At 37.3% G+C, this 17,305-nt stretch overlaps 2 protein-coding genes across 9 annotated transcripts in view; one reads left to right on the top strand and one right to left on the bottom strand.

Annotated features, from left to right (window-relative positions):
• Window positions 1–17,305, top strand: part of THNSL1 (threonine synthase like 1) — a 68,785-nt gene that overhangs the window by 25,349 nt on the left and 26,131 nt on the right. For 3 of the 7 annotated variants that reach the window (XM_070500805.1, XM_070500806.1, XM_070500804.1), the window contains one exon: window positions 7,058–7,201. The exons of the other annotated variants lie outside the window; for them this stretch is intronic. The gene's annotated coding sequence lies outside the window, so the exon portion shown is untranslated. The remainder of the gene's footprint in view (window positions 1–7,057; window positions 7,202–17,305) is intronic. 7 annotated transcript variants of the gene reach the window in all.
• ENKUR (enkurin, TRPC channel interacting protein) overlaps window positions 2,942–17,305 on the bottom strand; it is a 29,265-nt gene continuing 14,901 nt past the window's right edge. The window contains exons 3-5 of one of the 2 annotated variants that reach the window (XM_014847477.3): window positions 15,327–15,550; window positions 11,752–11,898; window positions 2,942–7,150 (exon numbers count right to left, since the gene is read on the bottom strand). In XM_014847477.3, coding sequence (XP_014702963.1) covers window positions 6,977–7,150; window positions 11,752–11,898; window positions 15,327–15,550 — 545 coding nt within the window. In that variant the 3' untranslated portion in view covers window positions 2,942–6,976. The remainder of the gene's footprint in view (window positions 7,151–11,751; window positions 11,899–15,326; window positions 15,551–17,305) is intronic. The other variant, XM_014847453.3, reaches the window with a different exon arrangement.

The following is a 17,305-nucleotide window of genomic DNA, read 5'->3' as shown; positions in this document are numbered from 1 at the left end:
TGTCATCCTTGACACTTCCCTCTTCCTTCCCTTTCAGTCCATCACTAAGTTACGTTTTTACTTCCTAAATATTTCTTGAAGCCAACAGCTGTTCTTTGTCTTCACTACCACAGCCTTGGTCTATGCCACTATCTTCTTTACCTGGAAGATTATGATAGTCTCCTAATTAGTCTCCCCACATTGATTCATTCTTCCACTGCAATCCACGTAGCAAGTGATCATTTAAAAATACTGATTGCATCATGCCACTTCCCTGCTTAAAACACATCAATAGCCCCTGTTTCCTTCTTCATCTTCAGCTTGCATCTTTCTCCCTTCTCTAAGTACAATCCAGCCCCTTCCTTCTATGGGTTGAGGGTTTCCTGCCCGAGATCATTCACACATTTTACTCTCTCTGCTTGGAATACTTTTCCCTCAACACGTTTTTCTTCCCCATCTCTCTTAGCTTCTACTAATTCTTTAGTCTATTTTTAAATGTCACATCTTCAAAAAGGCATCCCCTTAACTATAAAATCTGATTTAGGACTCCCTTGATATTCTCTTGCATTGCCTCCTGTTTTTTTCTTTCAAATCACAAATTTCAATTTCTAACTATAAATGTATTTGTGTGATTATTTTCGTCTTCCAATATACCTATTTCTTTCAGTTTTCTGCCCAGCAACCAGAACAGTTCCTGGCACGTAGTAGATAGTATTTGTTGAATGACAATGAATGAGTTATGTTAGCTGAAGAGAATTTTATAATCTAAACGTTTTTTGTGACTCTTTTCTAGCCAATATATTCTTTTGATTATGAATTGTCTTTCCATATAGATTGATAACTAGGAAAGAATGCACTGATAATTCAGATGAGAGATACTTCTTAAAAATTGATGTTCACAACACCTTTTCATGGGAAAAACACACAAAAAAACTAGGATTAGAAGAAAATTATTTCAAGATAATGAAAGCTATATAAAAACCCAAAGTGCACATCATACTCAGTGGTGAAAGACTGAAAGCTTTTCCTCTAGGATCAGGAATGCGGCAAAGATGCCCATTTTCACCACTTATATTCAACATAGTACTGAAAGTTCTAGCCAGAGCAATTAGGCAGGAAAAAGAAATAAAAGGCATTCAAATTGAAAAGGAAGAAGTAAAATTATCTGTTTGCAGATTGTATGATCTTATATGTAGAAAACTCTAAAGATTCCACCAAAAAAACTGTTAGAACTAGTAAATGAATTTGGTAAAGTAGCAGGATACAAAGTCAACACACAAAAATCAGTTGCATTTCAATACTCTAACAAAGAACAATCTCAAAGGGAAATTACAAAAACAATTCCATTTACAATAGCATTAAATATACATAGGAATTAACTTAACCAAGGTGGTGAAAGGCTTGTACAATGAAAATTACAAAACACTGCTGAAAGAAATCAAAGAAGACAAAAATAAATGGAAACACATCCCATGTTCATGGATTGGATGACTTAATATAGTTAAAATGTCAGTACTACTCAAACCAATCTACAGATTCAGTGCAATTCCTATCAAAATCCCAAAGATATTTTTTGCAGAAATAGAAGAACCCATCCTAAAATTCATATGGTATCTCAGGGGATTCTGAAAAGCCAAAAAAATCTTGAAAAAGAAGAAGAAAACTAGAGGACTCACACTTTCTGATTTTAAAACTTACTACAAAGCTACTAATAAAAGCAGTGTGGTACTGGCAAAAAGGCAGACATATAGGTCAGTGGAATAGAATAGAGAGCTCAGAGATAAACCCTCGAATATATGGTCAAATAATTTTTGACAAGGGTGCCAAGCCCATTCAATGGGGACGTAAAGTCTTCTCAACAAATGGTACTGAGAAAACTGGATATATACATATAGAAGAATGAAGTTGGACCCTTAACTAACACTATGTACAAAAATTAACTCAAAATGCATCAAAGACCTAAATGTAAGACCTAAAACAATAAATTTCTCAAAAGAAAACATAGGGCAAAAGTTTTACAACATTGGATTTGGCAGTGGTTTCTTGGATATGACACCAAAAGCACAGGTAACAAAAGAAAAAATAGGCAAATTAGACTTCATGACAATTAAAAAAATTTGTACATCAAAAGATAGTATCAACAGAGTAAAAAGGCAACCCATAAAACAGGAGAAAATACTTGCAAATCCTATATCTGATAAGGGATTAATATCCAGAATATATAGAAAACTCCTAAAACTCAACAATAACAAAAGAACCCAAATAAAAAATGGGCAAAAGACTTGAATAGACATTTCTCCAAAAAAGATATACAAAAGAATAATAAGCACAAGAAGGATATTTAACATGACAAGCATTAGGGAAATGAAAATCAAAACTACAATGAGGTACTACTTCACACCTATTAGTATGGCTATTACCAAAAAAATAGAAAACAACAAGTGTTGGCAGGATGTGGAGAAACTGGAACCCTTGTGCACTGTTAGTGGGAATGTAAAATGGTACAGCCGCTGTGGAAAACAGTATGGCGGTTCCTCAAAAAATTAAAAATAGAATTATCATATGAGCCCGCAAATGTACTTTTGGGTATATCCCCACAAGAATTGTAAGTAGGGTTGCAAAAAGATATTTGTATACCCATGTTCATAGCAGAATTATTCACAATAGCTAAAGTGTGAAGGCAATCCAAGCATCCATCAACAGATGAATGGATAAGCAAAATGTTGTATAAACATACAATGGAATATTCTGCAATATGCTACAACATGAATAAACCTTGAGGACATTATGCTAAGTGACATAAACCAGTCACAAAAAGATAAATACTGTATGATTCCACTTATTTGTGATACTTAATCAAATTCATAGAGACAGAAAGTAGAATGGTGGTTGACAGGGGCTGGGGGGAGGGGGAAATGGGGAGTTATTGTTTAATGGGTATAGAGTTTCAGTTTAACAAGATGAAAATAGTTAGGGAGATGGATGGTGGTGATGCTTACACATTATAAATGTGTTTAATACCACTGAAATGTACACTTAAAAATGGTTAAGATGGTAAACTTTGTTATATTATAGTACAATAAAAAAAAAGTTGGAAAAAATAATGACATGCAGGTGACAACTCTGACCTACCTGCATTTTAATTCATGTGCGTCAGTCTCTGAGGTCCTGAGGAGAGTGAACTTGTAGGGAGGCCCTCAGACTGGAGGCCAGTCCTGGGCCACATTAATTCACTTATAAATATCACTCATGAGGCTTTGTTGGAGATAACCTTACAGATCATTGCCCTTAGTGATGCTTGGCATCATTACTGATTTAAGCTTATCTTTCTTTTTGAAATAGCTGTGCTTAGTAACTCAGGAAGTACTAACAAATTTTTCCAGTTATTAAAGGTTGCACTTACCAAATATAGTTATCATCTGCATGTGCCACTAAAGAGATTAGCCAGGCGAGGCTAATCTCAGGCCAGGACTTCCAAACTGTTCAATCAGGTCCTTTCCTGCAATTTGATTTTATGGGCTTGGGAAATTCTATTGACAGTGTGCTAATGGGCCCAGCACTAACTGGACAAAAGTACTACAGAATTCAAGGAGGGATCTTAATAAATCTTAGCAATAAATTCATTGTCTTTCTACATGCCAGGGATTATGCTGTTATACATATGTTGTTTCATTCCATTCTCATCACGGCTCCTCAAAGCGTGGTTATGGGTTATCAGCTCCATCTTACAGATAAGTGAACATAGCTTAAAAAGTTTTCAAAGCATAGTTAGTAACTTGATGAACTGGGATGTGAACCTGAGTCTGCCTGAGTCCAGTGATTGAGCTCTTAAGCACTGCATGAAATTGACTTCTTCTGATTTGATCATGCATCAACTAGTTGGTATAGACCAACTGGTTTGGTTAGTAGCCAAAATCCCTCTCCTCTAAGTCTGACTTATGTCATGATAATAATGCCAATGGGTCACTAAAATACACCTTTGGGTATCATTCATTATTTAATTAAGGTCTTTTGAGTACCTTCTATATATACTAGCTACTATGTAGAGTCTAAGGAATGCAGATGAAAAGACACAGTCCCTTCTCCTCAGAATCTTGCAGTTTGGTGGGAAACAGGCAGATAGCCACATATACACAATACAAATGATCAATGCTATAATAAGAGGCCAGAATCTGAGGAATCAAACAGGGGTGTCACCGAAATGCGATGTGATCCAACCCTTGGAGACTAGAGATTTTCCAGGCAGATATGCAGGAGAAGAGAAAGAAAAGCGTAGCTCTCTGGGTAGAGGAAATAGTGTGCAAAAATCCAGGAGACTTCTGGTAGTACCTCAATATTAAGGCAATGCCAGTTAAGTGGGGAGGGGAGGGACAGTATGTCAAGAAACTAAGCTGAAGAGATCTAGGCAAGGGGCTAGACCACTTCTTTATTCTACTCAGAGTTCTTTTGAGTGGGAATGGAAACCAAGTCAACCTAACTGCAGTAATGAAGTTTGACCTTTTAGGCTTGAGTGTCTATAGTCTCTGTATCTCTTACTTCATGCTCTCAAGACAGAGAATCTGATCAGTCACTGGCTAACCGCCTAAGTCAGGTGTCTGTCCCTCCTCTTTCCAGTAGGATGCCCCACGTACATGTGTGCATGCACGGATGGATGGGGGGCAGGTTGCACTGGAGTTTTCAAGGTTGGGATCCCATGGTAGGGAGAGCCTTCCTAAGAAGAATGGATGGGAAAGTTCCCCTAGGACGCCTGTGAGTGAGAAAGGCAATAAAGTCTATCTAGCACAACATTGTGGGCCAGGAAGAAACGTCTAGATTCTTTAGTAACATTCACAGAAAGCAAGAGGAAACTCATCCACTAAAACCACAAAGTAACTATTTTAACATTTAAGACAACTCTCATTCCTGACTCCAAAACGTAACAACCATAAGGCTGAAATAATTAGGATACTTTTGCACTGCTACTGATTTTGAACTATTTAAAAATTAGTATGGGGCCTGGGCCCGTGGCTGAGTGGTTATAGTTCCATGCACTCTGCTTTGGCAGCCTGGGTTTGCAGGTTCCGTTTCTGGGTGTGGACCTATTCCACTCACCAGCCATGCAGTGGCTGTGTCCCACATACAAAAAAATAGAGGAAGATTGGCACAGATGTTAACTCAGGGCTAATCCTCCTCAAGTAGAAAAAGAGGAGGATTGGCAGAGGATGTTAGCTCAGGGAGAATCTTCCTTGGCAAAAAAACTCCCCCCCAAATTAGTATGTATAAGAATCATCTCACAAATAAAATACTAGCATAAACATCTTCTCCGTAACCGTAGCAGAGAAGGCTGGCTATACCAGCAGAGTCACTAGGCAGGAAGAGGCTGTCTCTCTGAGTAACTGCATGGAACAGAATACACCTCACCCTCATTCACATTGGACAGTGATGTAAGTGAGAAATTCACCTTTATTTTTCGGGCTACTAAGAGTAAGAGCTGGTTCGTTAAGGCAACTGGTGTTGCTTACTTAGAAAATGCAAGTGGAAATGATGTGCCCCCTTTCTGTGCTTGGCCTGTATGTGGCCCTCCCCCACTCTGGATAGAATGGAGCCTACCTACTCTGTAAGCCTGGATCCCTGAGCGACTGTGTGGAAAAGATTCCTGCTGATCTCTTCATAGCACAGTACTGTTATGTGAGCAAGAAATGAATTTCTCTCATGTTTAAGTAATCACACATTTTGGGGTTTATTGTTACAGCTGTTAGCCTACCCGAAATAGCAACCAACCATTCTGGATACGTGAGAATTTATCATACACTATCCTTTCTTTTATTTCTGCCCTAAAGTAATAAAGGAATAAAGAAATGATGCTCACAAAGAGACGTGAAAAAAGTTTACAGTGAGTTTTCAAAAACATTTTTATGTAAACATTTTTCTTTAATGAACTAAAGTAAGCTTTTCGACAATGCTCTCAAATTCTGTTTGTGAAAAAGTGTGAAAAGAATTGTCATTTTTTCTGTGTTCGCCACAGGATAAAAATCAGTGAATGCAGTAGCAATTTTTATTGCTCTGATATTTTGTAGTTTCATATATTTTACTAAATTTCTCTAATTTAAAATTTCATGAAAGAAGCTTTTCCTTCTTAGATATTTGTAGACTTATTGGAGTTGAAGACAGTTCCACTTACATAAATTTATTGCTTAATAAATTATGTAATTTTACAAATAGAAACTTGAGAATTCACAAAATAGACAAACAGAAAGGACCAGAAAAGAAAAGTAGCATCCCATTTTAATGAAATACATACAGTGAGTTATGGAATAAAACACTTAAGAGTAGGAAAGTTTTGAAAAGTTGGTACGTCAGGAAGGAGGCCACTCTCTTCAATCATCTTCAATGATGCATTTTATAAGTTGTCTTCTCGATTTTATGTTATCTTCTTAACTTTTCCTTCTCTAAATATAAGCCTTTCAGCATATATAACATTATGCATATCAAAAATATTTATAGTTTGGAATAGCTGCAAATGACATAGGCTCCCAGAGAACATTTGCTGTTAAATTTGTGGAGCTCTGAAACAATATGTAGAAACATGTTAGTAAGAAAGCATATACCACTATTTCCAATTAAAAACACTTAACAGTTTTTAGCGTTGTGTTCCTTGTATCATGCAGTGTAGAAAAAAATGTGAAGTTCGGAGTGCTGACTTTATTTTTCAGGACTCATAAATTAATGTTTATGTGAGCCAAGTGCATAATAACACAATACGAATTAGACTGTAGAATCGGAACACGTAACGTCAAAATTTAGTTGGTTTATATGTGGAAAACTTGACACTGGTAAAAACAAAATTTTCTCTAGTGCAAGTAAATAATTAAGTTATTCTTTAAACATTGCCTAAGCATTTGGTAAAGACTATTTCTATTCTCTTCATAATATTTTCCTCTTTGAAAAATGTATAGTTTCATTTTTATGTTTTCCATGTTCTTTTTCCTATGTTAAAATGACTATACTTGATACATTATTACTTATTGGCAATATAAATAATTTTGTGCTTTTCAATGACACTAATGTCATGTTCCAGCTGCTTCATTTCTTGTTCCAGCTTCTGCTTGCGAATCTTCTTTGGTACGGAATCGATGAAGACCGAGAGGGACTGGAACTCCTTATGCACCTCTTCCCAGTTCTTTTTCAGCCCCTGCAAATGGTAGAGAAAACTGTAGACACTAAAGGAAACTGCAAAAGTAAGGTAAATGGTAGAGAAGATTGTACTGGTGAGGAAAAATATAAATAGGTAAAGAAAACTGACCAAAAGAACTTTAAGAATGACATGTATTTATCAAGTACTTGGCCACAGTAACAAGAAATATGGTACGGAGGCCAAACTCTGTCCTTGATCGTGTGCTCAGGTCCCACTGGGAGTATTTATTTGCTCTGTTTTTAATGTTACTGTACTTGTTTTTATCATCAAGTATGCGTGTGCAGAGTGATGAGTAGTGAGAAACCAAGCTCATAGCAAACACTTTGGTAAAAACGACAACTTAGAATTGACGTCTTCAAGCAAAAAACACTTGAACAGAAAATTATTTCTTATAGAAATTTTAGTTTTTTCTCTTTAAACCATTATCTTCATTCTTTAACAGGGAAATCACATCAAAAGACTTGATTCTGACTTGCATGGCCATGTTTTAAGAAACATGTCTGACTAAATGAAATTGTACAAAATGCCCAAATTCAACATAACGAGAGATGATTTTTTATCTATCTTTTTAATATATCAAAGAACTCTCCCTGCATATGGTCAAGGGATCTATATTTCCCATTAATGGATTCTAGAAATGATTGAAATGTCATTAAAAGTAACACACATGCTAATTCAATAATGTAGTTAATGTTTTATATGCTCAGAAACCAACGAATTCAAAATTAGGGATCTCTTAGGGGCAATAAAGGTTATTTCCATCTCTGCATAGTTCTCATTTCTTATCACAGTGCACTAGAGGCCCCAGTGAGAAAATGGTCATAAATGGCTAATTGAATTCATGCAATGAAATTTCATAAATTAACACTTTCTATTATTCACCACGGTTGAACAATCATCTTATTTACACAAAAACCAAAAGTAAAACTGAAAGGACAATTAAAATGTTGCCTTGAAAATATGATCCTTGAAAACCATGGCCATACATTTAGGTTTAAGGGAGGATTAGAAGTATCATAACATCTTCATAATAAGCCCTCATAGCACAAATTTAATTGTGTAGAAACTTTTGGGGGATAATAAAGTTTCAATGGTATATTTCCATGCTTAGGTAAAAATGATGATAGAATGGGGCACACTGTATAGAAAAGTTTGGTTGGGAAAAAGAACAACAAATTTTGAACCCTTATTGAGTGAGAATATATCAAGGATTTGGGAAAGGGAAAAGATAGAAGGAAAAGTATCCAGGTTAAATGTTTAAAAGAGGGGGATAAATTAACAATTCCTTCTTTTTTGCTGAGGAAGATTTGCCCTGAGCTAAGATCTGTGCCAATCTTCCTCTATTTTGTATATGGGTCTCTGCCACAGCATGGCCACCAATGAGTGGTGTAGGTCCACACCCAGGAACTGAACCTGGGATGCCAAAGTGGAGTGCACCAAACTTGACCACTAGGCCACAGAGCTGGCCCTTAACACAGTTCTTAATAGCATATGAGATATATTTCTAAAAGAAGTCCTCAAAGGAATTCTATTTCTCCATAGTCTTTCATTATGAAATGGGAAATAGGTTTCCACAGTGCACCACAGGAGTGCCTACTGCAGAGAGGAAATCTATGAACTTATGCATTTCCAAATATCAAAGGTTTTTCATAGTTATTTGGATGCTATTTCCATATTACTTGTGGTCACAGCAGGTACACTTTTCTCTGTATTTCCTTTTAAAGGGTAGTTTGCTTTATCTCCCAGTGTGTACAATAATGTTTGGATCAAAGTCAACAGCTAGGGATGGGAACTAAATGTAACTAATATTTCATATCATATTGGAATAGCCTGTTTGCTGTTTTTAAGACATTTTTGTTATTTCATCTAGAAAAATTGTATTCACTGCAGCAATAGTGATTTTCCCCTATTTTTATTTCTTAATTTTTCTCTCTTCTATTTTAATGCTGAAATAATACTGCTAATTTTGGGAAAATTTCAAATAGGGAGAAGCAGTCATGAAACAAATAAAGAGTACTTTGAGTTCCATGCTCCTTTTGCAGCCACCCCATCCCCATCCATTCTCCACCTTCTTGTCCTGCTCTATGACTAGGGGCTGGAGGCGGGTGGGGTTCTTTCCTGTGAGCTCTTTTACCCTCCAGCCTCTGACCGAGTTCAGCAAAAAAGGCACTGGTGGCAGAAGAGAGAGGTTGGGGCATTTCATCCCCCTCTCCTTGACATTACCTGGACACTAGCTCTGGCTCATCCATCTGTGACAGCAATGCCTGTCAAGTGGTCCCTTTCCAGACTCCAGCTCTCACCAGGCTCTGGTAATGCTGTTTCATGCCCCTGCCCTTCAAGCCTAGGGTGGTGGTGGATTCCCACTGTCCTTTGCCCTGAGGTGCCTCAGTGTTCCTTGTTGGTTCCCTTAGCCATGCTTCACTTCTGTAAATAGCGCCTTCATAAATTCTCTTCAGAATCACAGCTGAGTGTGCCTTCTACTTTCTGCTGGAGCCCTAACTGATAGAGTTCCCTTTGTTACCTCCTACGCACGTGCATGTAACGTAGCAGAGAAAATACCAGCCTGGGAATTGGTTGATGTGTGTTTTAGTCCCTCTTTAGCCACCTGATAATTTTGTGACAGAGAGCAAATGTAAATGAAACTCCAAGTTCACTGACAGTAAGGACTGCGTTTGTTTTGCTCACAGCAGTATCCCCCGGGGCTGGGTACAGTGCCTGGAACACAACAGATGTTCCATAAATCAACAGATGGATGAATGCAGAAATGAGCCCACTTCATATATTTGCATTTTACATCTTCATCTGTAAAATGATAAGTTTGGACAAGATAATCCTTTCCAAGAATAATGAGACTGTTACTTTATGAAGAATGAGCAGAATGTGGCTGACTCAGGGACATACAACCATATTGTCATAGAACCATACACAGTTCTTAACCAGGGAGGAAACATTGTTCCGGGCTTCTCAGGGACACAGCTCATGGCTTTGTTGCCATAGCAGCTATACTACCTGGCTAATAAGGCATCCAAGGGAGGATGTGCTATTGTCACATCAAGGGCATGCAAGGGAACCCTGCAGTGACCACATTAGGAAGCTGAGGGCTGCTTATCCACGGTGGCCAGAACTGTGTGGGAGGGAAGAGCATTCTCCTTCTGAGAAAAGTTCTTCCTCCCTCTTCCTATTTTTCAGCATCATTTAGACATAAAACCTGGCTTTCACAAAAGCGTGCACTTTCTAAAAATGGTAGAATCCAACCTAGAGAGAGACAGAGAGGAAAAATGGGCCAAAGACCAGACTCTTCCTGAAAGTGACATGCAAAGTCCAACCCCCATGTCTGCCAGCCTTCCTGCCGGCCTGTCTTCCTTTCTTCCTTCCAGCACACCATTATTAAACATCTGTGTTTACACCGGGCACTGGGTTAGGCACTGGGGAGACTGTTGTCAAGAAACAGACACAGTCCCTGCCCTTAAGTGACTCCTGTTATCTGGGATACCCTTTCACTTTGCAGTTTAAGGCCCAGCTAAAGACCTACTTACATCCTTTAGTGGAGACCAGTCAGTCCCCTGGGACCTTAGAAAACTTAGGATCTGTGCACACACATACTCGCATCTATATATGCCACATATATACATATCACCCCTCCTCAATTAAATTACAACATTACCTATAGCAGAAATTTTATCTTATGCCCAGCTTAATATCCTTGGGACTTTGCATGATACTCTATGCAAAATGGGCTTTTAGTAAATGTTTATTGACGATTATGATGACATTGATAAAATGGTAAGAGTTTATCACAGCATATGAATCTATTTTTCAACAGAAATTAATGCAGTAAAAAGAGGATTTTTCTGTTTTTAAAAGGTCACTAAAAATGGCTCTGAGGAAAGCCTTCAAAATAACAAAACAAAGTGTAAAGTACTATTTTTTACCTCTATAAAAGATAACATGACTATAGAAGAGTATAAGTGCGTGCTTCATAAATACTCTCCAAAGATGATCATGGAGGAACCCCGCTCACATCCCCCAATATATTAAATGCTTCAGATAAACGTCCTGCATCAGAAACTGCAGTGTAAATATGACTTTAAGTCTATTTTATTTAAAATAAGGAAAATATATGTAAAACCTAACCCCGGGTTATTTTAAAATTTGGACATTTGGCTTATAGGAAAAAAAAAGTTGGCCTAGGAACAGTTTCAATTATTCTAGAGCTCCATCTAGTGAAAAATATCTACTTTATGGGTATTAATTTTGAAAAATACAGCGACATGAGAATAAAAATAAAAATGAGTTTTTTGCTTTATTTATGCAAGTTCATTGTAGGAGAAGGTGAGCTTCTTTCCAACACCATCTTCAGGAAAAAACAGAAACTCACCAAATTGGAAACAAAATATTTTTCAGTGAATCTCTATATTACAGCTTTTTGCTCTCCCCAAAGGGTCAGTTTTGCTGCACGTCGTTTGTCCCCATAACCAAGAGGGCGGGTTCTAATTTCAAAGTCCCAGTGCTGGCTTTAATAATCAAGTTGATCGAGGACATTTCTTTCAGAGCCATTCTAAAGAGTGACACATGAATATAAATTACAGCACACTCACCTGCAGAACCGTCTCCCTTTCTTCATCAGATAACCTTTTCATAGCTGCTTTCCTGAGGTTTTCCTGGATATAATTATCATATTCTTCTTGGGCTTTCTTTACTTCCTCATTTCGCTTACATATATACTCAGGTGTGACACCATAATCCTTACAAAGATTTATTTAGGGGAAAAAAAATCAATATCCTGAATGCAATTTTATATATATGTACCTACCAACCAATCAATGACTGAGAGAAAACAAAATATTACAGGCTTAAAGCTTTCGCACAAAACACTGCAAAGTGACAAAATTCAGTGATTTTTTTCCCCATTGGGAACTAGTGGATTCTGGTCTTTTAAAACCATTGGAGTTGTTATTGAGGCCACTTGTTTTCCCTGTTTTGAATGTTTCCAGCACCTCTTCTTGGCTGATAACTCAGCTCCTCCTTTACCCATAAGAGTTGGTTTTTCTTTCTTTATTTTAGGTGCTTCAACTTTACCTTGGAATATCTTGAATATCTTGAGGTCCCTTTTGCATGGTCTTGTTAAATAAGAAAATGATAAATGCTTCCAAGGCATTATAAAAACAAACTCTTAAGAAGTACTAAGCATATGTGCTTTAAGAGAAAATTGACTTGGGAATCTAAGGTTGTTTTTGGAAACACAAAATACATTTTCAGCCTCCCGAGCTGCTTACAAGGCTGACTGAAGCAGTCAGCCATGATTCTTTCAGATTAGTGAATGTGTTTGATATCACTGTGTAGAGAAACAGAACTACTTGTTTATTCTTCAAAAAATTATTTGAGAATGTACTTGGTGCTAGCTATACTAGTGAATAAGAAAGTCGAGAAAGTTTCTGTCCTCATGGAATGTACATTCTATGGTGAGAGAAACTCACCAATAATAGAGCATAAAATAATACATCTAAGCGCTCCAAAGTAAAATAAAGGACAGTAAGGGGGAAGAAAGCAATAGGAGCTATTTCAGATAAATAAGACTGTCAGGGAAGACCTCTCTGAGGAAGCAGCTGTTGAGAGATAGGTAGTCATTAAAACTATTCACAAATATTCTGGTTCTTCTTCTAGGCACTTGGAAGGACAACACTTTCCTGCTCCCCTTGACGTGAGATGTAGTCATGTCACGTGACCTGACTTGCCCCCTGTGAGCGGAAGTGACCTCTGTGCCTTTAGAACTAACTTGGATGACTTGCCATGTTCTTTTTCTGTCTGGTACAGTGACAAGTGATGTTCTGGGTTGCCTGGGTCCTGGAACCAGGACAAGAAGCAAGAGCTTCCAACAACCCTCAATGAACATGTAGCATAAGCAACTTAGTTGCTTTAAGTTACTGAAATTTTGGGGTTATTTGTTACCATAGCACAACCTAACCCATCCTGATTGAACAAGGGATAGAAATCCTAGCTTTAAACATGTTCTGGAAAGTCGCAAAGCACTACACAAATAAGCTCTAAGAGCACAGTATTCTGGTAGGTTAGCACAGTGGTAAACAGTCCCATTCACTTCAGGAGACACTGAGGGCAACACCGCATTACAGCTCAGTATAATTACTGATGTTCATAATGATGATTCTGTATCATCACAGAAAGATTAAATTATATTTGGCATACTCTGTTTAATAAAGGGAAGGATTTGATACACTTTTAAGAAAAAGAACTATGTCACAAATGAGTAAAATCTTCAGTGATTGGAAATATTCCCATGTGCTGAATCACTGAAGGCTAATGAATACTACTAATATTGATAATTGCGTGTATGATAATATCCACCCTGTACTGAACTTTTATTGGTGCCAGATGTTGTGTCAAGTGCTTGATGTATTTTATATCACTTATAAATTTAATGATTTGTTAAAGATCACAGACTTAAGTAAGTGGCAAGAGTTAGAACTTGAAATGATGCCCCACCACTATTGTTATATAGCTCAGGCAATCATTCATGCTTCTGTTTGTTTTCACAAATTGTTTCTCATGGCACAAACAGGCATATAAAATTTTATTTGGAACTAAAGCATGAGGTTCACTCACTTTTAAAAAATGATATTGCCCATAAAAGGACTTACTATCTCACTTACCAATAATAGATTTTTTAAAACTTAGTGCTGATAAGTGGAAAGAAAGTTGAGTAAATCCTTCATGAGCCCTGACTGCTTAGCCAGCAACACCAAGAAGACAAACGTGCAGAGTGTTTGTGTGGCTTGGCAAACAAGCATAGGTAGACTAACAATATTTTTCTGTCTTCGTGATGGATACTTTCAATCTTCTGCTCAAAGCAGAAAATGTATTGAAGTGAATAACTTAGGCAGAAGGCAGCCAGAAGGAGGGGCTGAGTGTGTGGCAGTTGGTGGTATGACCATCAAAGGACAAGGGTTTTTATATGATAGTGGAGAAATAATGGATTGGAAGTGGCTTTAAAGAGCCAGGAGACTGAAATTTCTGCTTTTCCACACTCTATGGGACAGAGACTGAGAAGCCTCCAGGGCCACAGAAGGAGCAAGTATCTGGAGAAGCCTGAAATAACTTTATCTGCGTGTGCTGCCAACTCCTAGATTCCTGCTAACGTCTTCCAAAGGTGTCTGAGCCTACTGGGTGACGAGTTTCTCAGAGAGTATTTGTGTTCTCTGACAACGGCCTTGAGGTTCCTGTTCTGATTTTGAACAGGCATTGGATTTATCACAGTAGGTCACTAGACGACCTCAATGCAGCCCCCCATACATCAACACTGCAATTTCTTTTTTTACTCTTCCTTCTTTCCTTCCTTTCCTTGTTGCTATAACTTATTATGTATCATTATTCTTTAGGGTTTTGCACTCATATTTTACTACATGTGTTTCAAGCACTTTTGCACTCTAGAAGTATACAAACTAAAAGAAGTTTTGTATAAGTTGTTTTTTTGGCAAGCTTTTTCAATTTTAAAGATCTTCTATATTTAAACAATTAAATCCAAATTTCTATAATTTCACCAATGAAATCATATGCCTATCTGATAAGCAACTTTTCAGATAGAAATGAAGGAAAAAAGAAGACTAGATTATTGTATAGTACTTTCAAAGTCTGTTTTACTCCAAACTAAAAATAAGTGAATATAGTCAGGTTGGAACAGTAATGTGAATTCTTCACTCTGCACTGATGGGGTGGATGACTTTAGAGTTGTATTCCTCTTCATTTCACTCATTCTGCTACTAAGATACTGCAAGCTAATGATTTAGTCTTAGGGTCTTCTGAAAGATTATTCCTTCTAGATTTATAGTAGTGACCGTGCTTTTAGTGACACTTCCATCTCAAAATTTAATACGTTTTAGAGAATGTTTGTTATAATTGTTAAATATATCTACAATTGAAATTAAGGACAACAATTATAGTTTTTCTCTACTGAACTATGTGGTGGTGTTCATTCCAAATTCTCTGTAATAGCATCACATTAGACTTGGACCAAACACAGATCGCGGAGAATGGGAATTGGGAATCTAGATAATTTGTCCAGTGAGAGCACTATTCATGATAATACAGACAATCATTATGAACACCATATTTAAACTACTTGAATCTCAGGTTGCTCATTAATATATCACAAGCCTACCTTTTTACTGATGTACTTTGGAACCAGTCCTGAAGTTTCAAGATCATGCTTGTCTCCTGTTCTTTTGTCAACGTAAATTGGTTTAGGCTTTTTCGCCACTCCCATAATGACATCGGCTGCATTTGTATTTATAAAATTTTTTTCACTCTGTATTCCCATGACTGGATGATCAGTCCTCAATGGCACAGGAGGCTTTTTGGGCTCATTCCGATCAAACTTTTTTTCTGTTAAACATAACATTTCCTTGTTAATATTAAACTATAAACATTGCTACTTAGTACTATTTATAACATCCAGATATTTTACCACTAGTATATTGGAGTTTTATTAATAATATATTCAAAAATATAAGGTAAAAAATAAGTAATCATAATCATATCATATGTCTCCTATACACTCCTCCCTGATTGACTCTCACCTCCTAACGTAACTACTATCCAGAATTTATCTTATTTCTCTATACCATGTTCTCTTCATTAGCAGCAGATGAAACTGGACATTTTTACACAGCTTCTTCAACTGGACCATTCCAACTCATCTATTTTGATACACCCACGTCAAAATGTCATGTCAAAATGCTAAAATGTGAAATAATTGCAATTTATTTCTAAGAACTGAAGGCAACAATTATCTTGACAAAACCTTACTCAAATCTTAACCCCTTCACAGTTACTTAAGATTTTGGCTTTATTCATTCCTGCACGGTTTGAACTTTTCATATGTTTATATAACTTTTATTATCAAAAAATCCAATAATTATTATTAAAAGTCTATGGACTCGATTTTTTAAGATTGGCATCTGAGCTAACATCTGTTGCTAATCTTCTTTTTTCTTCTTGTTTTTCTTCTCCTCAAAGCCCCCCCAGTACATAGTTGTATATTCTAGTTGTAGGTCCTTCTAGTTGTGCTATTTGGGATGCCACCTCAGCATGTCTTGACAAGTGGTGCCATGTCTGTGCCTAGGATCTGAACTGGCGAAACCCTGGGCCGCCAAAGCGGACCGTGCAAACTTAACCACTCAGCCACAGGGCCAGCCCCTAATCTCTTGCTATAGACTGAATTGTGTCCCCCCAATATTCATATGTTGAAGTCCTAGCCCGCAGGGCCTCAGCACTTGACTGTAGTTGGACATAGGGTCTTTAAAGAGGTACCTAAGTTAAAATGAGGTCATTAGAGTGAGCCCTAATCCAATATGACTGACATCCTTATAAGAGGAGGAAATTTACACACAGACATACACAGAGGGAAGATCATGTAAAGACAGAGTGAGAACACAGCCATCTACCAGCCAAGAAGAGAGGCCTCATAAGAAACCAACCCTGCTGACACCTTGATCTTGGACTCTAGCCCTCAGAATTGTGAGAAAATGAATTTCTGTTTAAGCCTCCCAGTCTGTGATACTTTGTTCTGGCAGCCCTAGCAAACCAACACACCTGGATATTAGTTCTACACCCCAGAAACATCATAAAGGAGTTTTTGAATATTCATTTATTCATTACTTCATCCAAAATATTTTCGTTGAGCAAATACCATGTCCCCAGGTAATGCTCTAGGAACTGCGGACACAGCAGGGAACAAAAGAGACAAAGTCCTTGTTTTCATGGAGTTTACGTTCTGATGAGGGAAGAAAAATTAAAATTTAATATGTAGAATATAACGTATATATTTGGTTGAACTATACGTGAAATTCTTAACTGTTTTTGACCTACAAAAATGGCATCTTCTTCCTGTTTAACCTATTACTGAAACGTGAGCATTGTTAGAAATTGAATTACGGAATTCCTATGAAGTATGGAGCAGAGAATGAGGCCTCATTGTTGTGACTCAAATAGCTTCCTTCGACCAGATACACCCAACCAAATAAGGTTTGCGTAATCTGTTTGCTTAAAAAACCGGAGGTATCTATCCTCTAGATATTCACATGGAAAATATTCAGAAGCCAAATTTCATTATGAATTGAAAGCGCACACACATCACTC

The sequence above is a fragment of the Equus asinus genome, chromosome 29, assembly GCF_041296235.1.
Source record: "Equus asinus isolate D_3611 breed Donkey chromosome 29, EquAss-T2T_v2, whole genome shotgun sequence".
In the NCBI taxonomy this organism is placed as follows: domain Eukaryota; kingdom Metazoa; phylum Chordata; class Mammalia; order Perissodactyla; family Equidae; genus Equus; species Equus asinus.
This window is presented reverse-complemented; position numbering and strand designations above follow the sequence as displayed.